The sequence below is a fragment of the Haliotis cracherodii genome, unplaced genomic scaffold (assembly GCF_022045235.1).
Source record: "Haliotis cracherodii isolate W230 unplaced genomic scaffold, xgHalCrac1.p SCAF_4, whole genome shotgun sequence".
NCBI classification, from domain to species: Eukaryota; Metazoa; Mollusca; class Gastropoda; order Lepetellida; family Haliotidae; genus Haliotis; species Haliotis cracherodii.
Window position 1 is genome coordinate 68,032,343 of NW_027266297.1, and position 27,603 is coordinate 68,059,945.

Genomic DNA, 27,603 nt, shown 5'->3' on the forward strand with positions numbered 1-27,603 from the left:
TAGTCTGACCTGCAAAGTGCACACCTAAACAATTTTTCGGGGGACACCTTCAGTTCACACCTGAACAATTTTTCAGGGCACACCTGCAGTTCACACGTGGACAATTCTACGGAACACACCTGCAGTTCACACCTGGACAATTCTACGGGGCACACCTTTCAGTTCACACCTGGACAATTCTACAGGGCACACCTGCAGTTCACACCTGGACAATTCTACAGGGCACACCTGCAGTTCGCACCTGGACAATTTTTGGGGGCACACCTGCAGTTGTCACCTGGACAAATCTACGGGGCACACCTGCAGGGCACACCTGCAGTTCACACGTGGACAATTCTACGGAACACACCTGCAGTTCACACCTGAACAATTCTACGGGGCACACCTGCAGTTCACATGTGGACAATTCTACAGGGCACACCTGCAGTTCGCACCTGGACAATGTTTTGGGGCACACCTGCAGTTGTCACCTGGACAAATCTACGGGGCACACCTGCAGTTCACACGTGGACAATTCTATGGGGCACACCTGCAGTTCACACGTGGACAATTCTACGGGGCACACCTGCAGTTCACACGTGGACAAATCTATGGGGCACACCTGCAGTTCACACGTGGACAATTCTATGGGGCACACCTGCAGTTCACACGTGGACAATTCTATGGGGCACACCTGCAGTTCACACGTGGAAAATTCTATGGGGCACACCTGCAAGGCACACCTGCAGTTCACACCTGGACAATTCTATGGGGCACACCTGCAGTTCACACGCGGACAATTCTATGGGGCACACCTGCAGTTCACACCTGGACAATTCTATGGGGCACACCTGCAGTTCACACCTGCAGTTCACACCTGGACAGTGAGGCTCAGAGTGTCAGGTACAGGAACACTCCTGCTGCATCACCACCGACTGTAAACAGTCTGAACCAGACACAGCAAGTATTGCAACAGGGAATCAGCCAGGTCACACACCGTCACAGTGTAACCATAGCAACATCCATTTTAGGTACTCACAAGTTGAGGTAGAGGGCAGATGTCTCCATAGTTGACAAACAATCCTTCTGTAACTATGAAACGTCTCGTCACTTTGGCTTTCTTGGGATTCTGTAACAAAACAAAACAAAACAATGGGCAGGGGGTAGATACGGGAATATCAGGTGTCAAATCAACACATCCGGACATAATCAGTTCACCTGCTTCAGGTTCATTTCCTCTGACATTAGGTACAAGATGGGGTTTGGTGTAATTCCCATTATGGCTTACAAAGATAGTAAGGTCTGTTGAGTGAAATCAACACTTGGAATTGTGTTCCTCCTAATAAAGAAGTTGGCCTCCATAAATTATCTCTGTTTAATGTGTATAAATTCAAAACGCCATTCAAAGATTCAAATCTATAATGATAAACATGCTCAACATACATGTGTTGGCCAAAGTTTTGTTATGAAGACATTTCGGTCAGTCAACAGATGTCAGCTGCCCCTTTTGATACTACTGAATGGTAAAGTGCATGAGCACACAGGTGGTGAGGTGAGGTGAGGTGAGGTGAGGTGAGGTGAGGTGAAATGGGGTTTAATGTCGCGTCCAAGATTATTGCACTTATATAGCGACGTGCATGCACATGTGTGTCTGCTTGTACTAGTCGGACTGATGCAGATTTATAGTGCTAGCTCACTGAGATACCATGCCACAGTTTAACATAAATACCCCACTCAGACACAGTATACTGACTCCGAGCCGACCAGTCCTTGTTTTAGCCCCTTAATGCCGAGCGCCAGACAGGGTAACAACAAGTACCATCTTTTAACGTCTTTTGGTATGACGCGTCCAGGGATCGAATCCTGGACCTTCCACTATCCGGGCAGAGGCTCTACCACTAGACCATGGAGGCGGTCCATAAACTGGGAGCGAAGCAAAAACATACGGACTATGAAGGAAAAGGGGACGAGTAGTACAGAAGCATGCTGGTCAGAGTGTGTCCGGGAGATTCGGGTGACCATGAGCACACAGAAGGACACTGGTATACTGAAGGTCGTGTATATAATTCTTCCAGTCTGGTTCTGGATCAGAGCCATCAAGATTTTAACAAGCGGTGTCAGGTGACCAAATAAGTGTGCAGCCATGTTGAAATCAGCAATAACGGATGCACTGAAGACAAACTAAATATTTCAGACAATTTTGATTCACTCTTAATGACAACAAGTGTATAGTTGACAAAGTCATCTATATCCCCCGCACCATTTTAACATGTTATGGTCCCAGGTAACTGACCCAACATTTCTCTTAGCCCATGTCAAAATAGCTGCAATGGAAATTCTAAAATAAACATTTCTAAAACTCCTTAATATCATTCAGTATACGCTTTATATATAGAGATGCAATGTTTGGCAAGGAAATATTTAACAGTTTATTTGTTATTCTCCTTAAGTAAACCAATCCTATATTAAAACTTAAATCCAGCTTGTTGTCATGGAAACATAAACCATAAAAATTTCTAAAAGTGCTATATATCAAAAGGCACCAGTTCAGTATGTGCCTGGTAGACATGCAAAGTTTTGTAAGAAAGTATTTAACGGTTTTTGAGTTACAATTTGGAAACAAACACCACCCCTGTAGAACCTAAGTCCAACTTGTTGCCATGGAAACGTAAAAAATAGAAATTTATAAAACTCCCAAATAGCAAAAGGCACCAGTTCAGTATGTCTCTGGTAAACATGCAAAGTTTTTGTTGGAAAGTATTGAATGGGTTTTGAGTTATGCTCCGGAAACAAACTCTACCCTTATAGAACCTAAGTCCAACTTGTTGCCATGGAAACGACAAAAATATAAATCTATAAAACTCCTAAATAGCAAAAGGCACCAGTTCAGCATGAGTCTGATAGACATGCAAAGTTTGTGCGCACGCACGCACGCACATTGGGGCGGGGGATAATTACAGTAAATTATCCAAATACAAAAACGGTTGCAGATATATTTCACGGTCTCGTTTTTGAAAGGTTTTGTGCTCTGTAAACTCACCATGGGAAAATTGAAAACAACAAATATTACTCTGGACTGATCTCAAAATATACCTTCTTATCGTTTTGTTGTTGCTCAATAAGAAGTCGCTCCAAGTCGGCCATGTCATTGTGCTTGAAGAACTTGACAATGCTACGAGATGCCACCAGACCTTTCTGGATGGAGAAGCAGACTCCCTCATCACTGTACAAACAACAACAGAAAATATGTTAGAAGAAAACAGTTTTGGTTGCACACTACAAACTACTTCATTGTTCATTTGGTACGTGTCAGTGTTCATTGAATTTCTTTGTTTGTTGTTAAATGCCAAACTCAACCATCATGACGATGGTCTGTAAATAATCGAGTCTGGACCAGACAATCCAGCGATTTAAATAATGAGCATCATTCCATACAATTGGGATATGAAGATATGCATCAACCAAGTCAGCAAGCCCGACCACCCGATCCTGTTAGTCGCCTCCTACGACTATCATAGACGCCTCTTACGGCACGCATAGGTTGCTGAGGACCCATTCTACCCCAGATCTTCACAGGGTGTGAGTTCAGTGTTATGCCCCTTTAAACAGTATTTCATGTTGTCCTATCTCAGCAAAATGTTTTCGGGGAAGCTTAAAGGAATGCCGGCTGTAGACATTTACCACTTGATGATGAATCTAGAACCAAGCAGACTGGGTAGCTAAGGGAAGCAACACTGCATATCTGTTTGCCACATCTCTGTCCCCTGACTTCACAAAACACAATATAGATGTTTCAACTTTCATGTGATAACATGTCTTCGTAATATTCTTACTTCAACCCACATTGTGCTTACCACATGAAGTTTGCAGTTGCCAATTGAAATTACCCTACTGTTTTGCATCATTTTTTTTAAAATTTTCCCTTTCTAAGTCAAGATTACTGTTAAAAAAAATTCAAAAGTACATTAATACAAACATTATGAATGTATGTTACTATTTGTGTCTTTCTTCATCCAAGTTAATACTTTTTTGATAACAAAAAGGGGGAAAAAATGTAAAAACAGGCCAAACTGAATTTCTACACAGAGTTATGGGAATTGTATTGCCGCGTCGGCAAGAGGCCACCCTAACTGCTTACCATGCTTACATGAAAACCTTTATATATTAATCCTACACTAAATCTAGGGACACTTCTATGACATGCTTAGAATCCATGCTGTATGTGAAAGAAACTGGAACTGGCATCTGATGTTGATGTGAAACTTACCAGAACACTATGTCCCCCCTCTTCGAATAGGCTGGGATAGCGCTGGCAATGGTGGCAAACCCGTAAGAATACAAGATGGCTTCCTCACAATTCATGAACTTGGCCAGTTTCTCTTCCAGTTCCAGGTGAACGTCTGAGAAGGAAATCAATGGTGGAAATAGGTCGGGTCTTGTCACTAACACATGTCAATAATCATTCAAACATGTGATGGTTTGAAAAGCAACTGGAAATATATTCTTTCTTACTGACCTCAAACTAAATGTTAATCTTTGGGACTGGTCATTTAGTGAGTGAGTGAGTGAGTTGGGTTTAAAGCCGCTTTTAACAGTATTCCAGTTATATCACGGCGTGTCAGCTTAATGTGGGAGGAAAGCCCGAAGTGATGCAGGTCTCAGACGTTTACCACTTCGGTGAAACCCACGAGCACGGGTATGGTGCTGACAAACCTAGAAACATAATCAGGGCGAACCGGGATTCGAACCCACACTCATAGGTTTCTGGCGTGCCCAAGGGACGCAACTCTGCACAGCGAATACGCGGCGCCTTAGACGACTGGGCCACCCGTGCCCCAGACTGGTCATTTAATATAGGGGGTGGTTTTCTCACACACACCCTCCCCATAGATATAACATATTTTTTATATTTATCTTTTATTACACATAGTACCTTATGAAAGTTTGATTTGATATAAGAATAAAAAATAAATATCAATCACATATCAACAAATTCCCAGTATAAGAAATGGTTTACAGTTGCTCAGTTTCTTACCCATGGTTCCGTAAAAGCCTCTCGGTCCACATGAGCCTACCCCATAGACTTTCAGTGCTGCTATGGCCTTCGCCTACAAAATGCAAAGGATTATTAACCGTCACATCCCTTCAAGTTACATTAAAAAAATATTTCAACTGTGAAACGTCTCATTTCTATTACAAAATGTTCTTTTGACATGTTTTTATGGACTCCTTCATAACAGTGATAACAAATATAATGCATTTTGTTCACAAAATGCAAGCGAACATAACCATCCCTTCATGCCTAGTAAAACCCATCTTCCCGAGGCAAGTGAGTTAAATGACTATAAAAGTCAAGTTTCCACCCTTGCCGAACTAGGCTGGTATTATGGAGTTACATTTTGGCTGGACTAACGAGTCTATGCATAGTCCAATCAAAATCGTGCACCGAAATTGAAATCTGGTTTGTAAAATGTCATGCAGATTTCTGTCGATTGCAGGATTAGCAAAGCATTTGCACCGCCAACTCGTTGTCAACAGATATTTTCCAAGTCTTTTCAAGTTTTTAATCATGGTGCTCATGGGATTTGATGCACTTCGTGATGTAAGACTGGTTTTATCATAATATAGATCTTGATTATAGATCAGATCGTTTTGACTCGGCACCGCCATTTTGTTTGAAACAAATGCAAGTGATACGAGGGGTGGAATCTGATTGGTCCATAGGAGAGGCTTAGAAGGGACATAACTGGTAATAACCACTGGTGGCGCTACGATCAAGCCCAGGAATTCCAGCCTAGTTCGGCAAGAGTGGAAACTAGACTTTTTAAGTCAGTTAACTCCCTTGCCTCGAGAAGATGAGTAAATCCTGACAACCACAATCAACCAATCAGCTGCAACATCCAGACATTTGCTGCCCAAGCCTACCCCTGAAACTTTGGCAACAAGGATTCACCCGGACATCGATACATCATAACAAAGTCTGTACAATACTAGCATTGTACTGTTGGGGATGTAAATGTTACTATTATTTCTTTGTTGTTTATACCACACTCGGCAACATTCCAGCAACATGACAGCAACATTCCAGCAACATGACAGCAAGATGACAGCGGTCTGTAAATGACCGAGTCTGGGACAGACAATACAGTGATTGATATGAGGAGCTATGATCCACGAGACTGGGATACAATGACATGCAGTTAACCAAGTCACCGGGTCCGACCACCCAATCCATGTAGCTGCCTCTCACAACAAGCATAGGCTACTAGGGGTCTGTATTCTCACCCAGAGTTCCACGGGTTTACAAAATAAATTGTGAAATATAACTTTTTGGGTAAACATACGTACAACATTTCAGACACTGTTGTTAAATTAATTGACTTATTTAGATTGTTTAGGTCAGTTCCCAAATCATTGTTTTTCACCAAGGAACTGTTATCCTGTATGAGATAACAAGTTATCTCCATGGTGTAGCAGAACAGAGTGTACCATTACAACCAAATTATAACTAGAGGTGCAATGATACAAAAGACCAATATACGATTTGCATACTGATACAATATGTGGCTCAACGGGCCACATTTACAACACAAAGGCCAGGGACTTAAACACTTGTGAATTACATGGGAGTGACATGATGGCGAATGAAGGCTGTTTTTTCCTTGTCCTTCACAAAATGTAACCAGGAAGACAAAGTGATCCCACACAGTTGATCTGCAGGACACGTTCATCCATATCTAGATGGCTTTATTCTTTCGTACAAGAAGTCAAATATAAATATACTGTACCATCCTGTATCATGAGTGAGTGAGTGAGTATGGTTTTATGCCGCTTTTAGCAATAGTCCAGCAATATCACGGCGGGGGACACCAGAAATGGGCTTCACACATTGTACCCATGTCAGGAATCGAACCCGGGTCTTCGGCGTGACGAGCGAATGCTTTAACCACTAGGCTACCCGACCGCCCCTTCCTGTATCATGACATGTACCGTATGTATAATGTATTGTATGAACAATTGATGACAACTTCTGCTGGTGGTTTGCACAGCGTGCCTGAGACAAAACATGAACTATGGAAGACATTCTTCTGTTAACTTACACAGCAACACGGCCCGTGAAGATCCGGGGTAGAATAGGTCTTCAGCAAACCACGCTTGCCGTAAAAGGTGACTATGCTTGTTGTAAGAGGCGACTAACGGGATCAGGTGGTCAGGCTCACTGACTTGGTTGATGCATGTCATCATATCCCAATTGATCGATGTTCATGATGTCATTCACTGGATTGTCTGGTCCAGACCTGATTATTTACAGACCGCCATCATATAGCTGGAATATTGCTGAGTGTGGCGTTAAACAAACAAACAAACACAGCAACACTGTGTCTTCGTTTAAGCATTCAGCCGACTGGGATGAAAGCCACAATGACAAAATGACAATAGCCTAAGTTAGTATAATTTGCGAAACTGCTCCATCATTATTTTGACCTACCAAACTCATTGGATGACTACAAATCTGTGAACCATAAAACAGAAAGAGTAGGGTTCAAATGGCAGTCACATAAGAAACTGGTCGAACCATGTAAACTATTAAATATCAAACCTCAATGCTTTTATCATTGATCATGCCAAGGAAGTCGAGAGTGGCCATGTTGATACACCGCTTGCCATTGATGTTAACATACTTGTCTGGACGGCTGAAATCAGAAAAGTGATTGTTCCGCAAACAGGTCGAAAATTACCATGACCACAGTGATTGAGTGAGTCTTAACACAACTTTGATCAATATTCCAGTTATGTCACAGCGTGGAAAACTTACTGTGGGAGGCCAGAGTGAGTGAGTGAGTGATAGAGTGAGTGAGTGAGTGAGTATGGTTTTACGCTGCTTTTAGCAATATTCCAGCAATATCACAGCAGGACAACAGAAATGGGCTTCATACATTGTACCATGTTGGGAATCGAACCCAGGTCTTCAGGTCGATGAGTAAACGCTTTAACCACTAAGCTACTAGACCGTGCCTCTGACACAAGACCACTACAGGAGACTGACATATAGACTCAATACATTTTCATGAACAGTACATTGAAATTCAGAATGCTTTCTGTGAACTATGATGGAGTTGCTTATAGACAGACGGTGTGCCGTCACCCCATACCCAGATATCATGTTTTGCTCCATGCTCTGCAGAACTGGGTGGTCGTCTGGCACATCAGGGGCCAAGGGCTCTGGTTGCCAGTCAGCAATAAGGTCTGCCTTTTCCTGTAAACAAATACATCATTTATTATTTCTCACACAGTTATATATTTTAAATAATACTTTTTAATAATACACCATTTGCATACAAACAAGGGACATTTTGGACAGAAACAAATGCTCACCATAGTTTAGTAATTACATATATAGTCACAGTCTGCAACTTAAGCCACTAGTCCGAAGTCTGAGTCTAGTAAAGTTCTGTTAGGTCTAGTAAGCTCAGCTAACAGAAACGCCATATGATGACACTAAAATGTACTGAGAATGATGCTAAGAGCAAAGTGGAGGCCTGTTTTGGGCACAGACTGTTGTAACATGAACATCGCATCCATTAAATACAAAAGTGGTTAGTATTGATCAGGAACACTTCAATTTAGTTCTTATATCTGCACATTCTGCAGACCTGGAATGTTTGCTTGCTACAAAACATGCCAACATACCAATCTCATTATAATCAGATATATAAGTTCTCGCTGCCGCTAAAAAAAGATCTGAGGACATCCCACTACGGGTCACGACCTTTCGCGAACTTTGACCGACCACTGAAATTACTAACAAGAAGCCGATATCAGCCAATTAGAAAGCAGCTTTCTCTAGCTTTTTATTTTGAAAACTGAACAAATGAACATTCCGGAATGTCTAATATATGGTTGAGATTGTATAGCAGTGCTTCCCACGTACTGTGCAATGCCCCCTCCGTTCAAATGTTTATCCCACGGAAGCAAGAGATAGACAATAAATTAGATGGAATCAGTCGTACAGGCCGTAACTGTCGTTCGGAATATCCCGTTTTCATGGTTGTATCATGGAACTGTTCTAGGTGAACAATACCTTCCAAATGACGTGCTGGTTTTCTTGGGGAATTAGTCAGCAAAGAGCCAGAGTCACAGGAGACTAATCACAATTTTATTTACAAGAACAATTAACAATTTACAATTTATACTTAGATAATAACTGAGGGTGCCACAGAGAGTCGGTACACACTCTGGGCAGTGGGAGAGAGGTCTGCTTGGTAAGAGAGTCAAACCCCTTCTCTGCTAGAACTTGGCTACAGTATGTATTTAATGAAAGTTTGAACAATAGAAAGGAATGTGATTGGTTGATACACGATTGGTTGTGTCCTAAGCTAAATGGATGGCTAGACAGAGGGGAATACTAAATCCTGTTTATCCTGTTGGACTGGCACTAATCTTGTTGACATATTTACTGGATGCTTTGAAAGAGATTAGGGTGTCACTATAGATGAGCTTGTATGGGGGCTAATCCTTAATGCACTATAGACGAGCTTGTATGGGGGCTAATCCTTAATGAGTCTTAATTGAAGTAATGTTATTCTAATATACCCCGGTAGGTGATGACAGATATACTTAAATAAATATCCTTTGTCTGGGAGATGGGATCTTGATACCTTAGGCTAGCAGCCATCTAAAAAGCTATAACTGAAACTACTGATATTTTATATATGCATTTTACTTGATGATAATTATTACTTGCTAAACTATAATTATATGAAATGGTGTATAAATATTACACCATGATAACTCATAAAAGCACTTGATGTAGATCTAATTATTATAAGATAACTTAGTATAAATGTTGTACCATGATAACTTCCCCTCCGTCTGAAAAAGTTTGGACCCCAAACGTGTAAAAATTAAAATAATTATGGCTTAGATGGACAATGTATTAAGTTAAACTGGTAGTATAGTAAATAACAATTATTATAGCGTTTCTTTGATATAAGGAAACATGATATAAAAATGCTGTCATCAGGGAATCTGGATGTGGAGCTGGCTTGTCTTGGCACTCTGTACTGGTAGTTTTATGGGTGATGTAGGAGGCCTTGAGTTCCACATCCTGGATTGGGGTTGTAAGATAGTAGGCTGTGTCCATGGAGGTTTTACATGGAAACAAAGAAAAGAGAGTTAGCATGTTCAAATAATATGTCATATATAAATACTTCCTCAGTTTGTCTGTATTAACTAGAAAATAAAACAAATATGATAATTATGATGTAAAAGATCAGTACATAATTATTACTAAACAGTGTCATGGCCAGGAAGAATGTATTGGCGGCAAATTACAAAAGTATATCATGAGAAAAATAGTAATATCCTTCTATTTTTGGATACAATCATTAGACGAATTATATATACATATATGTGCATGTGCATATAACAAGTGCATCGATTTATTACACTAATACGGTATACAAAAGGTGTTAGAAAGGTGTATATCCTTTTTAGAATTCTTTGTTAGTTTTCGTAACTATTTGGTTTGCCTTTTCTTTGTTTTGGTTCATTTCGGTTGTTAAGTTTGCTTTATTTCAATTTGGTTTGTTTCGCTTTGATTTTCGTTCGGTTCAATGTGATAGGGTTTGGTTTATTTTGCTTCGGTACGGTTTGCTTCGCTTCGGTATGGTTTGGGTTCGATTCGCAGTATGGTTTGCTTCGCTTCGGTACGGTTTGGGTTCGATTCGCAGTATGGTTTGCTTCGCTTCGGTGCGGTTTGGGTTTCGATTCGCAGTACGGTTTGCTTCGCTTCGGTGCGGTTTGGGTTTCGATTCGCAGTAAGGTTTGCTTCGCTTCGGTGCGGTTTGGGTTTCGATTCGCAGTATGGTTTGCTTCGCTTCGGTGCGGTTTGGGTTTCGATTCGCAGTACGGTTTGCTTCGCTTCGGTGCGGTTTGGGTTTCGATTCGCAGTAAGGTTTGCTTCGCTTCGGTGCGGTTTGGGTTTCGATTCGCAGTATGGTTTGCTTTGTGTCATTTCACTTCGCTTTTGAGATTGGTTGATCAGGTCAATGCTCAAAATTTGCTGTGATACAAATAACTCAGATGATCAGGCTGATGCCATTTGTTCTCAACTGGCAACCCATAGTGAAAAGACTGGACACAAGTAAACATAACAAGATACAGCTAATAGTTGTTTCGTGATTTGCACCGTTTCTTCAGGAGATTTTGTATTTTGATCAAGAATATGTTCAATTGGCATTGTTCGGTATGTACGGCGAGTTGATCCTGGTATGGTCCATGGGGACTAATGTCTGTGAGTGAAATACGGTAGTAAAAGGTGTTGATGTTTCCAAAGTCTTCATGTGGAAAAATAACCCTTTTGGATTTATAAATTGGAGCTTCCTCTGGATCATATCGAGGATTATCTTCTAGACAGGACCAATTACGGAGATCCTCCCAGCTATCATCAAGGTAGCGCTGTATGAGGTGGGGAGGAACACTTTCAAAATAGCATGTGAAGTCAGTATCAGGAAATCCTTTATATAAGACCTTGACATAGCAGTCTCCTTGAATAATTTCAATGCCCAGAACTCTTTCTATTTTATGATCTATTTTTCGTAGGTGTTTTGGAAAAAACAGATATGGTTTGACATCTAATTCTATGCATGGTTTGGTGTTGACTTGCTGGACATTCCTTGGCATTGAATTACCTGACAGAACATTGACTGATTTATTGTCTTCTGCTGTTTCCTTTTGGTCGAAAAACTTATGATTCTTCAGTGGACGTTTTCGACGTTTTCCTGACATACTTCTTTTGAGGTGAAATTCTCTCCGAATGGAGTCTGGAATGCTGCTGCCATACTCCCATGTATTTCCTCTTTCTGGATCCTTCCATTTTACTCTGTAGTACATTTTGCCATTTGCTCTCTTGGAACTAACAATTGAGTGGATGTCCTCTGGATTGAAGACTTGAGGGATATCCTTGGTTTGATTACCTGATGTTGGACTTGGAGGTTGTACCTGGCTGTCGTCGGGTTGTTTTCTGGATTTGGGCTGGTGATGCTTACTATTCACTCCTCTTTTCCCTTTGTTTACCTTTTCATTTACCTTGGTTGGAGCACTAGGACCTGGTGTGGCATGATTTTCCTTCATTGTTGCCGTGGGACTGGTAGGTTTTTCTGTTGTACTTGAAGTTGAAGCAGGGTTTTTCTTCTTTGTTGGGGTCTTTTGCTTCGGACTCTTGTTGCTGGAAGTACCTGCCTTTGTTTTGGAATTGACCTTCTTACCTCTCTGTTGTGGAGGTGATTGATCAGTAGCCTGGTAAGTTGAACTTGTTGATGGGGAATTGTTGCTGTCAAACTGAGTATCATTGACTGGTTCCTCGTTGTCATCCATGACTCCTGAATCTATGTCACTGGGGTTATTGAGGTATGGTTCTGGAGGATACTGTGGACGATCAGCAGGATCAAAATATGGCTTCAGACGGTTGGCATGGACCAGTGGTTTGTGTATTTTGTCGTCAGAACTTCGGCGTAGTTTGTAGGTATAATTTGGACCTGTATGGACGATATAATAGCTACCATACCACTTTTTGGTTAATTTGTTGGAAAGGCCTTTTTCAACTTTTTGACAGTAAAGCCAAACTCTTTGACCTGGGGCGAATTCTGGTTCTTTAGCTTTTCTATTATATTGTTCTGAATACACCTCCTTAGCCCGAGCAGTGTTTTCAGCTGCGATTGTTCTAGTGATTTCAAGCTCCTCAAGCAAATTGGAAAGATAACTTTTGTTATTGTGGCCTAAATTTTCTTTTGGAATTAATGCTACATCTTGTGGAGCTCTCATTTCTCGGCCAAAAAGCATGACATATGGGGATTTTTGTGTTGATGAATTTGGGGCCATCCGATAGGCCATCATGATGCCAGGAATGAAACGGGGCCAATCATTTTGAGACTTGTTACAATAGGCTCTTAGTGACTGATTGATATAGGAATTGAGCCTTTCTACACAGCTGTTTGTTTGAGGATGGTATGGGCTGGTATGGGTAAATTTAATTGCCAAAAGTTCACAAATTGCTTTGATAAGTTTGGACATGAAGTTCTGACCTCTGTCTGAAATTAAGGTCCGTGGTGCGCCATACCGACAAAATATTTCTCTGACGAGAACATCTGCTACTTCTTTGGCTTCTTGGGTCCGAAGTGGAAAAGCTTCACACCATCTAGATGATGCATCTGTGATGACCAAAATGTACTTGTACTTATCTGGTGTTGTTGGCAGGGGACCGAGAATGTCAACGTGCCATCGGGTGAAGACCTCTTCTACAGGTAGTGGACGAAGTGGTGCCTTCTTGCCATGGTAGTGCCTCTTGGTCTGTTGACATACCTCACATGTCTGGACATAAGTGGCAATATCGCTGTACATTTTGGGCCAGTAGTACTTAGGTCTCATGGTGTTGTGCATCCTTTCTTTCCCATGGTGGCAACCGCCAAACTCTGAGTCATGATAGGATTGCAGGACTTGATTTCTGAGGGTTCTTGGGACTGCCAGCTGTTTAATGAACTTGTCTGCATGGCCTTTCTGTCTTTGTGGAACAAATCTGTATAGGATGCCTTCATCAATTTCAAAAGTATTGGCTTCAATAAGAATCTTTTGACGATCCTTTTCATTTTGTGGAAGGACATCATCCTCTTTGTAGTCAAAGATTTGGATGAAATCTGGACAAATCCTTTGTAGGTGACGTAAATTTGGATGTTCTTTTATACTTACTTCAACCAATGTGTCTTGGGTAACATCAGCATTTGTAGCATGTAATGCTGCGACAACATTAACTGGTACTGACTGATAATCCTCTTCATATTCAAAGGTGACTGACCAATGTGTTGTCTGTGTGTCTGATTCTAAGTGATTGACAATAGGTGTGCAAATATCCTCAGTCTGGGTTGTCTGTGTGACTTGTGTGGATGAATGGGTGTTTGGCAAGATTGTGGTACTGCTAGTTGATTTGCTTTGCTGAGTTGAAGTTACTGAGAAGACTGTTTTCTCAGCATCTTCTTCTGTCTGATCATTACAGTTAATATTTTTCTCATATTCCCTACGTGAGAGAGCATCGGCATTCCCATTGGCTTTGCCGCTGCGGTGAACAATGTCAAAAGTGTAGGTAGAAAGTTCCAAAGACCATCGCCCTAACCTACCTGTGGCATCCTTGATGGATTTCAGCCATTTCAATGCTATATGATCAGTGTAGACTGTGAATTTGGAATTTGCAAGGTATGGACGAAAGGATCTAATGGCTTCAACTAGAGCTAAGCCTTCCTTTTCTGTAATGCTCCAGTTCTTTTCGCTGCCATGTAGAGCTCTACCACCAAAAGCTATTGGATGTTCATTATTTTTCTCATCTTTTTGACTCAAAACAAAACCTATGCTCATATCACTGGCATCAGTTGCGAGAAGAAATTCTTTGTCAAAATTTGGATAAGCCAGAACAGGTGTATTACTCATAGCATGTTTGAGGGTGTTGAATGCCTGATCACACTCAAGTGACCATTGGAACTTTGGTTTCTTTCCTACTTCTGCCTCTGAATGCTTCTTTAGCAAGGCATTCAGTGGAAGCGCTATGTGAGCGTAATTTTTCACATACTTCCTGTAGAAGTTTGTGAGACCTAAGAAGGAGCGGATCTGCTTTTGTGATTTGGGCACTGGAAAGGTTCTAATTGCTTCAATCTTTTTGTCATCAACTTGAACACCTCCACATGATAAAACATGACCCAGAAAAGAAACTTTGTCCGTTGCAAAATTGCATTTGGATGGCTTTAGTGTCAATTTTGCCTGTTTCAGATAGTAAAATACTTGCTCCAGATGTTGGAGATGCTCTTCAAAGTTTTTGCTGTAAATTATCAAATCATCAATGTAGATCAGCGCAACCTTAAAAAGCAATTTTCTTAGCACTTTGCTCATGAGCTGTTGAAAACAAAGTGGGGAATTTGTCAAACCTTGGGGCAAACGTTTGAATTGATAAAGGCCTTGATGGGTGACGAAAGCAGTTTTATGCTTTGAATCTTCATGTAATGGCACTTGGAAGAAGCCATTAGCAAGGTCTAAAGTTGAGAAGATCTTAGCTTGTGCATTGGCTATGTTATCAACAACATCATCAAAAACTGGAAGAGGCCATGACATTGGTAAAGTGACAGAATTCAACTTTCTGTAGTCACAAACAAATCTAAATGAGCTATCACGTTTCTTGACTAGGATAATGGGAGCTGAATACATAGAAGTAGACTCCTCGATTAAATCATACTTCAGAAAATCATCTATAAGTTCTTCAGTGACTTTTTGGAGATGAGGAGATTGGCGATATGGTCTACTCTTAACGGGTGGGTGGTCGCCAGTGTCAATGATATGTTGGTGCATGTCAGTCTTTCCTAAATCTGCAAGACTCGTTGAAAACATGTCTCTATTTTGTCCCAAGAATCTAAGTAGTCTGTGTCGTTGGTCTGGAGTCAGTTGTGTATTGGTCAAATCAAATCCTAATTCTTGTGCAATTTTAACATAATCCCTGGTGTCATTGTCTCTCTTCTCATTGTCAGTGTTAACGGTACTGATGAATGGTTGGTCACAGTCGATTGCATAAACAGAGTCTTGGTCAATGTAACTAAATTTGCCTACAACTGTTCCCTTGTCAAGAACTTTTTCTTCTTGGGAGGGATTCATAAGCCTAAATGTAGCAGTTTTGCTTTTCACTTTGGAAAGAGTTCTACCACCTGCTACTTCAGAATGAGCAGTAAGGGAAGCAATGGGTTCAATCAGGATGAGGGAATCCTCTTTGACCTCTGATAGTCTAACCTTGAAATGAATTTCACTCTGAGGGGGGATGTAAATCTGATCTATTGTTTTTGCTAATCCACTAATCTCTTGCACTGAATTGGCTATGAAATTGATATATTGCCTATCTGAGGTGCTGTTGTTAAGTATCAAGGAATGACAGCTATAATCTAAGACTGCATCATTGTCATCAAGGAAGTTCTCACCTAGTATCACTGCTTCTGGCAGTGTAGGCAGAACATAGAATCTTTGAGAAAATTCCTGATCCTCAATGACAAAATCTAACACAACTGAACCTAACACTTTATGCAATTCGCCGCCAACACCTTTAACCTGTGGAAAGGGTGAGTTTCCAAGAGTAAGGTTTTCAAAAGCTGTGCTCAGAAAAGCAGACGAAATACAAGAAATGGATGCCCCTGTATCTACTAAACAATTTGTTGTTTTTGTGCCAAATTTTGCCTGAATTACACTTTTGGCAAGGGGCGTAACTAAAGACACTGTTGGAATTTCACTTTCGAAGTTACTTTCCATACCAGACTCCATATTTGCCATGACACCTATTAGTATGTACCGTACTAAATTAAAGGAAGACAAGTAATCAACAATGTAGTACTTACAATATTTGAAGACTTTTTCTTCCTTTGTTGGTGTCTTTGGAGGAGTTGGTTGTCTTTAATCCAGTGTTGAGGTCAGAGGTAGATGCAGCTTGCTTGTTATTCCATCAGATGATCACGGTTGGACATGTCCTCCAATGGGTTCTTGTAGTTGGTTGTAGTTAGTTCCTGGACTCCGTGGTTCCGAAAACGATGATTCTCCGCCAATTTATCATGGAACTGTTCTAGGTGAACAATACCTTCCAAATGACGTGCTGGTTTTCTTGGGGAATTAGTCAGCAAAGAGCCAGAGTCACAGGAGACTAATCACAATTTTATTTACAAGAACAATTAACAATTTACAATTTATACTTAGATAATAACTGAGGGTGCCACAGAGAGTCGGTACACACTCTGGGCAGTGGGAGAGAGGTCTGCTTGGTAAGAGAGTCAAACCCCTTCTCTGCTAGAACTTGGCTACAGTATGTATTTAATGAAAGTTTGAACAATAGAAAGGAATGTGATTGGTTGATACACGATTGGTTGTGTCCTAAGCTAAATGGATGGCTAGACAGAGGGGAATACTAAATCCTGTTTATCCTGTTGGACTGGCACTAATCTTGTTGACATATTTACTGGATGCTTTGAAAGAGATTAGGGTGTCACTATAGATGAGCTTGTATGGGGGCTAATCCTTAATGCACTATAGACGAGCTTGTATGGGGGCTAATCCTTAATGAGTCTTAATTGAAGTAATGTTATTCTAATATACCCCGGTAGGTGATGACAGATATACTTAAATAAATATCCTTTGTCTGGGAGATGGGATCTTGATACCTTAGGCTAGCAGCCATCTAAAAAGCTATAACTGAAACTACTGATATTTTATATATGCATTTTACTTGATGATAATTATTACTTGCTAAACTATAATTATATGAAATGGTGTATAAATATTACACCATGATAACTCATAAAAGCACTTGATGTAGATCTAATTATTATAAGATAACTTAGTATAAATGTTGTACCATGATAGTTGCATGATTAGAATACACATTCCGACTGTCGATTTCATGATCTGGTAAGCGACACTTTCAGTGGTCGGATGAAAGGTCGTTCTGACGTGACCCGTTATAGGATGTCCTCAGATCCTTGTTTAGCGATAGTGAGATTGGCCAACTTACATATTCCACAAAATAACACTAAAATCTACTCAAAATTATGTTAAGGGACATGCTCGAGCTTGTAGACTCAGAAGATGTGATACTTTGTGATGCATCAGAATTGTTTTTATGTTATAACATCAACAAAACAATATTGATATTCTACACTGAGAATGACAGTAACGATTAAGAAATATATTATGGTCCATCAAAATGTGACCTCCACTGGGGATGTAATGTAACTGGTGATGTATATTAACGCTGTCATGTGACTATCGACATCTGCAAAGGATTAGCATGGCAAATGGTACATAGAAGACCACTAACTCTTAGTTCAAAATTGATGTAAAAACTACATTTTACCTCTTCAGTTAAGGGTAATACAATATTTAATTCTTGCATTTACATTGTTTCCCAACACAGCGTATCATGTATATTGGGAGCGTATTTGTCACCATTCTCTTTAAAATCAGATTTTAGTTCTCGCTAATGCTAACAAAGATCTGAGGACATCTCATCATGCAACCTTGTACATGTGTTGTAATGGTTAACACAGGTATTCTGAATGACAATTACGGGGTGTACGACTGAATCTGTCACAATCACCATGTCCCTCTTGCTTCAATGGGACCATTTGTACAAAAGAGATATTCCCAATCTCAATAAATTAAGAATCTAAGTTCTCGCTTCCGCAAAACCAATCTCATTAAAATCAGATCTTAGTTCTCGGTATCGCTTAACAAAGATCTGAGGACATCCCATTACGGATCACGTCAGAACGACCTTTCGCTAACATTGACCGACCACTGAAATGAATAACAAGAAGTCGATATCAGCCAAGGAGATAGCAGCTTTCTCGAGTTTTATGGCACTCATTTCAACCTGGCGACTTCCATTTCAGACAATGCTTGAAAAATATGTTGACAGTTTTCGATTAAAATTTTCAAAAATGAACAAACGAACATTCCAGAATGTCTAATATATTGTTGCAATTGTATTTCAGAACTTCTGACGTACAGTGCAACGCCTCCTCCATTCAAACGTTTATACCACAGAAGCGAGAGGTAGACAATATTTTTGAAGGAATCATTCCGTAACTGTCGTTCGGAATACCCTGTGTTAACGTTTTTGAGGTTGCATGATTAGAAAACACATTCCGACTGTCACTTTCATGATCTGGTAAGCGACACTTTGATTGGTCGGATGAAATGTCGGTCTGACGTGACCCATAATGGGATGTCCTCAGATCTTTGTTTAGCCATACCGAGAACTAAGATCTGATTGTAATGAGACTGGAGATATTCCATCGCCCATGGGAAGTACTGCTATTCAATCTTAGTCGTCTGTTAACATTCCAGAATGTTTTGTTCAGCTTTCAAATTTTGAATCGGGAACTTTGTCAAAATATTTTTCAAAGCGCAGTCTGGAATGTAAGTCACAATTTTGAAACCAGAGCTGGGTATTTGTATTCAGATATTATTAATGAGGAAAAATTGAGTTTTCAGATGTATTCATTTTTCTTAACAACTCAAAGTTTACAAAGTAAACACAATTTATGGATGACAACTTCTTTATTTACTGTAAAGGCGATGTTTCAATACGTATCCTTATACTGTTGTCAAGCAAGGTCATGAATACACATATTCATACTGTATTCAGAGCTCCAGATAACTTTTTGAGCAATTGAGTTTTTACTCTAGGGTTTCTATTTTAATTGGGTTATAACATTTTTAATTGGGTAACCAATATTATTTCACTCATCCATTCATAACTCTATTGGGTTTTTCCCAAAATTAGTGAACATATAAGATTTAAAAAAAAATGAACTAATGTTTTAGATGTATATAACTGTTCAAAATATATAGGCTTGACTCAGAAAGTAAATTAGCTCATAATTGTGTTTCGGAAATTAGCTCCTTTGTACGCATGCTGAAAAAGCTTCATTGGGTAATTACGCAACCTGTTTTTATACATTTGAGTTTTTTATTTAATGCATGCGTTTTTGTATGCAAGATAATTGAAAGCAATTGGGTTTTGAACATTTTGGGGGAGTATTTTACGCAAATACACAGCTTTGTGTAGCTCTGTGTCTTTAAATACTCTCTTCCAAACCCCTGTATTTATAATTACTTTAAGAATACATTTTGAATACTTTTATTTTACACTAAATGATGTGTGATTGCTCAAATGATATATTACGGTACATAATTTTTATTCAAGTATTGTGGGTAGGTCACCTTTCCTATTATTTATTGTATAGAATGTTAGAATGATAATAGTGTTGAAAAAGACAAGGTCACCATCTGGTCTTTTATTTCATGTTATGACACTCCACAGACTAGTGATTTGCAAACTAGCTAACAATGGCAAAAAACACGACATGTTGATTTGAATATTGTTTACTAATGATTAAGTATAAACTAAATAACAAACATTTACAACTTTTATTTTTGCTAATCATGCTAATTGAATTATATCATTTTTATTTTTGTCCGTCACTTAAAGGCTCAGTTGGAATGTCCTGCACTAAACAGACTCCAAGTTAATATTACATCCAGACATGGTTTGTACTATAGACCTATTGTATAATCACAATTAATGTGAACCACTGCACGAAAACTCAAGCTGTTACATGAGCAGCAAGGCTGAACCTCCCATTCTACAAGCAAACAATGGGCCTAATCAGCCGGTTGCCATATGCCTTTGTTCTTGCCTAGCGACTCATTCTGGTTTGTTCACACTAAAATCGGTTTGGCTCATTCTGGATCAGGTGTAAAACTTGTCCATCAGGTGACTATTTTTTTATTGATTCTGATTGGCTAATTAGGTTCAGCCTTGTGACTTTGTGCATTTCCCTAACCATGTGCCACTTTGAGTGAGTGAGTTGGGCTTAACACTGCTTTTAACAGTATTCCAGTTATTTCGCGGCGTGTCAGCTTAATGTGGGAGGAAAGCCCGAAGTGATGCAGGTCTCAGACATTTACCACTTCGGTGAAACCCACGAGCACGGGTATGGTGCTGACATACCTAGAAACATAATCGGGGTGAACCGGGATTGGAACCCACAATCATAGGTTTCTGCACATTGGCATCATAGCTCACGATCCGATACATAATCAAGATATTTGTATGAGCTCGTATCTGTATTGCATAACCCATAGTTTTCTTAGACAGGATATTCAACTACCTGGCACACTGATGATGTACAGTTGGCAGTGGTGCACATGGATGAAAATATTAACTTTTTCACTACTAATTTTCACTACTAGTGTTTGGACTAACATTTATTAAAGAATACATTTAAGGTAAGAATCGAAATGTTTTACTTAGTGTGCAACTGTGATCAATACTTGCGATCCACCGATGCATTGGTGTATCGTCCCATCACTAGCTTCATATGTATCCAATGTTGAAAGGTCGGATGTGTGTTATGTCAAATCAGCAGTTTTGATGACATCAGACCTCTCTTTATAACGCAACAAATCACAATCAATATGGGTGTCAAAAACAGGGTATACTATGACTCTACATTATTGCTGGCTCTATATTATCGCGGTATTGGCAAATATCGTAATCCACACACCCTATCGACTGTTTACTTACATGAATCTAACCACAATATTTCATCGCTTGATCGAATACAGGACTCATTGCGGTATGTCACGGCTACTTGTAAGTATACAGTTTCTGTAATGTTTTTTTTACCCCTACATCCATTCAAAAGTGGTTAGAATAAAACCCACTGGTTTGGACAATGTCCTGTGTCCCAAACTGGGTTGTATGCATACTGATTATGCATAATTCAAAACAGGAAGTGATGTAAAGCGCATAATCCACATGTATCACACCACAAAATACAAAATAGTGACACCATGATCAAATAGAGTTGCCTGCCCTTGAGTCACTAATGACAGGTACTTTGTTTACCAAACATGTTCAAGAAAATCAGCAGCGATCAATTGATGTGTCATAAAGTTGAACAAAGAATAAGAAACATTTTGCGTATGACATATTTATATAGGTTAGTAAGCGTGAGCCATTATGGTCCATTAAAAATGAACTACCGCAATAACATAGTGCAAGATGCTACTCAACAGCAACTTTCAGTAGATGGTCATCAGGGTAAACAAATGTTTCCAAATAGATTGCACACCTAATAAACATTGTACAATAGGATTTGCTTGGTCACCACTCCTAAAGTGTACAAACCTTTTCTGTTAAGACTGTTCTTTCTGGAGCATAGCTCTTGGAGAATAAGAGAAGCTTGAAGATCCATACTATCAACAGAGCTTCAAACACCAAGTGGTAAGCTGGCGCCTGCAATATATAATTATTCCTGTTATGTCTAACGCCTGTTTCCTACATATGATATTCTGAAATACCTAAATTTTAATAATTCTAGTTGAGATACATGGGCTCATTGTGGAATGATTGTGTGTTCTACGCAATATATATTTCATAAAACACGTTCATTGTTTTCTGTAAACTAGATCTAATAACTTATGTAATAAGTTAGAAAACAAAGTTTGATTTGTATTATAAAATCAACTAAGCAAATTAAACTATCATAACGACATGCTTGTAAACGAAATTACATGATTTATGGCACAAAAACAAATACATTCCATTCTGATGACAATATGAGCCAAATATACTGTTAGGCCGGCTCCCATCACGAAAACAGAGCAGGTGCACCTTACCGAAAGAAACACAAACGTGAAAATCAGTCATCAGTTTCATGAAGGATATGTAAATACTCATATTCTATAGTGTTAAAAAATAGTAATACATCTTCTACATTCTATTTCTCACCTGTATAAAACCTTGTATGAGGTCATACATGTCCCAAGTTGCTGGCAGGATAGCCATTGTGATGCTTGTCGTGAAGGTAGCGAGAGTTACAAAGGGGAGGTAATCCGGTTAACAAGTTGAATCTTGTACACGCCCATGGGTTATAAAATAGGCGCAGCCATGCTCACTGAACCGAAAACACAAGGATTTTAAATTTGGATGATTAATTTGATATTGTATTCTGGATAAACAACTTATTTGTGGTCGTTCATTTTTCAGAAATTCATTATTAAATAATACTGTATCCATGGATTTAAATACATATTAAAAATCTCATCTTTGAAAAAGATATAACTATCATTTTACTTATAACCTTTGGTTAATTTGAACAGTGTGCAGTTTTGTGATATATTCAATTGTGTGTTAGTATTTAATAAGTAAAACATTCCCATTTAATCAGATGTTGATAAATATATGAATTACTGTCTGGAGTCAACAGAACTACATCTAGATTTAGACATCAGTTAATCAGAATCACAGCAGGTGCAATAATAATAATAATAATAATAACAACAATAATAATGTGCATATTAATAATGCGCCAATCCACATCCGACAGTGTGCTCAAAGCACTACATTATTAATCCAGTCAATGGATCAGTGTCGGCTTGATTTTCATTCTCAGCTCCCTGGGGGGTATACAACCCAAGCTGCTTGTGAGGGGCTAGAAGGTTAACAGTCACATTACCATTCACTGCTGGGCTAACAGAGGCACATGTTGACCAAAGTCACTTGCCTCAGGAGACACCGCATGTAACATGTGCTTCAGTGTGTAGCAGGACTGAAGTTCTAGAAACTCGATCAGGAGCCAAGCTGACGAATCAGGTCACCCATCCAGCTACCCTCTGCAACCAACACTGCTTAACTTCACCTGATTTCTGCGCTGTGCACAGGACCGTGTGACATGATCATCGTCATAATCATCATCATAATACTCATTGAATCATCACAAAACCCATCTTCCCAAAGCAAGTGAGTAAACTGACTATAAAAGTCAAGTATCCACCCTTGCCGAACTAGGCTGGTATTATGGAGTTACATTTTGGCTGGACTGACCAGTCTATGCATAGTCCAATCAAAATCGCGCTCCGAAATCAAAATCTGGTTCGTAAATTGTCATGCAGAATTCGGTCGATTGCAAGATTTGCAAGGCATGTGCACCACTAACTCGTTGTCAACAGATATTTTCTAAATCTTTTCATGTTTTTAATAAAGGTGCTCACATGATTTGATGCACTTCGCGATGTAAGACTCGTTTTATCACAATATATATCTTGATTATCGATCAGATCGTCTTGACTGGGTGCCACCGTTTTGTTTGAAAGAAATGCATGTGATACGAGAGGTGGAATACGATCGAGCCGAGGAATTCCAGCCTAGTTCGGGAAGGGTGGAAACTGGACTTTTTAAGTCAGTTAATTCTCTTGCCTCGGGAAGATGCACAAAACCCAGCTGGGCAAACATGGCAGGCGGCATCAACATCTTTGGTCGTAAGTTTTATTAAATGAAATATATGGTCTCTGCCTGTACCTATGAAGTTAAATATGCTGACAGTTGTCATGTTTTACATTTTTACATCCATAATTAAATTTTGAAAGTGTTTTCCAGTTCACTTCAAATTCTGTCAACCATGAAGTCTTGCTGTATGTGATGCTCAGGTTTGTGGTCTTGCACAGTATGTTGCACTATATTTGTGTCAGGCCATCTTAAATTTCCAGTTTCCTTCTTTTTTTGTCTTTGTCTGAATATATTTGGGCTTCTGCATCTTTGATTGTTTTTGGTGTATACTTCCAATTACCAAGTTTGTGTATTTATTGGCACAAAAAGCATTTAATGCGGAATAGAATTATCATTGTGACAAGTTTTGTTTTCCTTCCAACCTAGTCTGTTTACCAATGTCATTCATCTTCAAATCTTTGATGTAAGTGAGTTTTGGAAGGGTGAGGAGTGTGTGGGATGAGGCAGTCTGTCTGTCTGTCTGTCTGTCTGTCTGGCTGTCTGTCTGTCTGTCTGTCTGGCTGCTTGTGGTAGTCTAGATTTATGCTTGTTTGATAGTGCTAGCCCACAGAGATTCCATGCCGCAGTTCAAAATGGATTCACCAAACCAAGACACAGTATAGTGACTAGTTCTTGTTTTATCCCCTTTATGGCCAGAGCTAGGCAGGGAAACAAAAAATACCACGTCTTTTGGTATGACACGGCCAGGGGATCGAAACATTAACCTTTTTGGGAAGGGTGTGTCCTTTCAACTTGGCACTTTTCCTTCCATCTGTTATCGAAGCCAAGTAACAGTATTTTAAGACATCAATAAAAAATAATAATTTATGATTACTATTCATATTATTGTTTTTCAACACCCCTTGACCACTGTCCCTATAATGTAGGAGACCCGTGAAGATCGGGTGTAGAATAGGTGTTCAGCAACCCTTTCTTGCCATAAAAGATGAATTATGCTTGTCATTAGAGGTGACTAAAGGGATCGGGTGGTCAGGCTCGCTGACTTGGTTGATGTCATCATATCCCAATTGCGTAGATTGATGCTAATGATGTCAATCACTGGATTGTCTGGTTCAGACTTGATTATTTACAGACTGCCGTCATATAGCTGGAATATTGCTGAGTGTGGCTTTTAACAAACAAACAAAAACATATAATGTAGGAAGAAAACAAACACTCAGAACTGATGTGAATACAAGTCCTTTGTATGTTATCCATAGATATGTAATACAGATGTGTAAACAAGAATAATTTTTATTGGGTCACAACATATGAATTATTTGCTTGTCAGCTTTTTTATTTTTGTGTATATAAAAGATTATTTTATAAAAAAAAAGGAGTTCATTTCTGTATTTTGATTGTACTGTTGTAGTGTTACCGTAGTTGACGTAATAAGCACCCCGCTCACCCCAGTGATACTTGCTAATCCTTCCGATTGATCAATGTACTCAAGACCTATTTATTCGCGTATAATACACACTCGTGTGTTATATGCTCCCTTAATAGTGGGCAATTAAATTCTGGAAAAATATATCTTTCTTACATAAACATTTCAGGCTGTCAGCATAAACCACAAAATCCCTCTTTTTCACTCCGTTTTCTTCGCCATAATAATATTCTAATAAGAGCCCCCTATTTCTAATTTTGAGAGCGCCCTAGCCGCTTATTACGTCAAATTCGATAGTTGTTTTGTCAGCGATGCATGTTCTGCATAAGCCAGTATTCTAGACTCCGAGCAATTGAGTATTTTCTTAGGTTTAAATAATACATGTAGTGCTTACAGATTTCCAACATCATATCATACAGATGTCCATGTAGTTGTTACCGCCAAGTTTTCCTTGGTTATACAATACTTTAATACCAGAAATAAAGCTTGTGTAGGATCAACTGAAATTTCCTTGGAGGTGTTCCTTTATTGCCCATTGATTGGATTGTTATCAACAGATTCTACACTATCATACAGTGTACAAATGCAGGGCCACATCTTCCGTAGAATTATACAGAAATTCCACTAGGTATAGAGTAGGTGGTGCAGGTGGTCTGGTGTCTGCCCACATACCCTTGTCTTCAGGCACCTTCTTGAAGGAAGACCTGGATTAGAGTTGGTGTTCAGCAACCCATGTTTGCCACCTACAGTGAAGATCCAGGTCAGAATTTGTCTTCAGTAACCCATGGTTGCCACCCACAGTGAAGATCCAGGTCAGAATTGGTCTTAGCAGCCCATGTTTGCCACCCTCAGTGAAGATCTAGGTCAGAATTTGTCTTCAGTAACCCATGGTTGCCACCCACAGTGAAGATCCAGGTCAGAATTGGTCTTAGCAGCCCATGTTTGCCACCCACAGTGAAGATCCAGTTCAGAATTTGTCTTTAGCAGCCCATGTTTGCCACCCAGTGAAGATCCAGGTCAGAATTTGTCTTTAGCAGCCCATGTTTGCCACCCTCAGTGAAGATCCAGGTCAGAGTTTGTCTTCAGTAACCCATGTTTGCCACCCACAATGAAGATCCAGGTCAGAATTTGTCTTTAGCAGCCCATGTTTGCCACCCTCAGTGAAGATCCAGGTCAGAGTTTGTCTTTAGCAGCCCATGTTTGCCACCCAGTGAAGATCCAGGTCAGAGTTTGTCTTTAGCAGCCCATGTTTGCCACCCTCAGTGAAGATCCAGGTCAGAATTGGTCTTTAGCAGCCCATGTTTGCCACCCTCAGTGAAGATCCAGGTCAGAATTTGTCTTTAGCAGCCCATGTTTGCCACCCTCAGTGAAGATCCAGGTCAGAATTTGTCTTTAGCAGCCCATGTTTGCCACCCAGTGAAGATCCAGGTCAGAGTTTGTCTTTAGCAGCCCATGTTTGCCACCCTCAGTGAAGATCCAGGTCAGAATTGGTCTTTAGCAGCCCATGTTTGCCACCCTCAGTGAAGATCCAGGTCAGAATTTGTCTTTAGCAGCCCATGTTTGCCACCCTCAGTGAAGATCCAGGTCAGAGTTTGTCTTCAGTAACCTGTGTTTGCCACCCTCAGTGAAGATCCAGGTCAGAGTTTGTCTTCAGTAACCTGTGTTTGCCACCCTCAGTGAAGATCCAGGTCAGAGTTTGTCTTCAGTAACCTGTGTTTGCCACCAAGTGAAGATCCAGGTCAGAATTTGTCTTTAGCAGCCCATGTTTGCCACCCTCAGTGAAGATCCAGGTCAGAGTTTGTCTTCAGTAACCTGTGTTTGCCGCCCTCAGTGAAGATCCAGGTCAGAGTTTGTCTTCAGTAACCTGTGTTTGCCACCCGCAATGTTTGTTTTCCTTTTTAAGAGGTGACTAACAGGATCAGGTGGTCAGGTTTGGTTAATGAAATTGTTTAATAGGCATTACTTAGAAGTTGACGGATGACAGAGTAGAGATAATTTATGGATAACAACTTCTTCATTTACTGTAAATAAAGAAGTTGTTATCCATAAGTGATCTCTACTTTGGTTAAGCCATTGTATCTCAATAATGTAGATTGATGCTCATGTCAGTGACTTGATCGTTTGGCCCAAACTTAATTATTTACAGACCACCATTATATAGATGGAATATTGCCAAGTGTGGCAGTAAACAACAATCCTCTGGCTTCTTCCTTGTCAGCCTGTGTCAGGCTAAGCATTGTGTTTGTTCACTTTGCAATGTCTGTATTGTCTACCCTACCTTTCCCAGCATACTTCATCAGCTGTTTAACACTGCTTTTAACTGTATTCCAGT

At 39.8% G+C, this 27,603-nt stretch overlaps 1 protein-coding gene across 1 annotated transcript in view; it reads right to left on the bottom strand.

Moving 5' to 3' along the window:
• The window catches only part of LOC139478409 (serine palmitoyltransferase 1-like), a 37,960-nt gene extending 15,534 nt beyond the window's left edge, over nt 1-22,426 (bottom strand). The window contains exons 1-8 of the mRNA XM_071260855.1: nt 22,349-22,426; nt 21,746-21,853; nt 8,133-8,236; nt 7,580-7,673; nt 5,015-5,087; nt 4,247-4,379; nt 3,073-3,202; nt 1,019-1,108 (exon numbers count right to left, since the gene is read on the bottom strand). Coding sequence (XP_071116956.1) covers nt 1,019-1,108; nt 3,073-3,202; nt 4,247-4,379; nt 5,015-5,087; nt 7,580-7,673; nt 8,133-8,236; nt 21,746-21,853; nt 22,349-22,405 — 789 coding nt within the window. The 5' untranslated portion in view covers nt 22,406-22,426. The remainder of the gene's footprint in view (nt 1-1,018; nt 1,109-3,072; nt 3,203-4,246; nt 4,380-5,014; nt 5,088-7,579; nt 7,674-8,132; nt 8,237-21,745; nt 21,854-22,348) is intronic.
• Nucleotides 22,427-27,603: the final 5,177 nt, after the last annotated feature.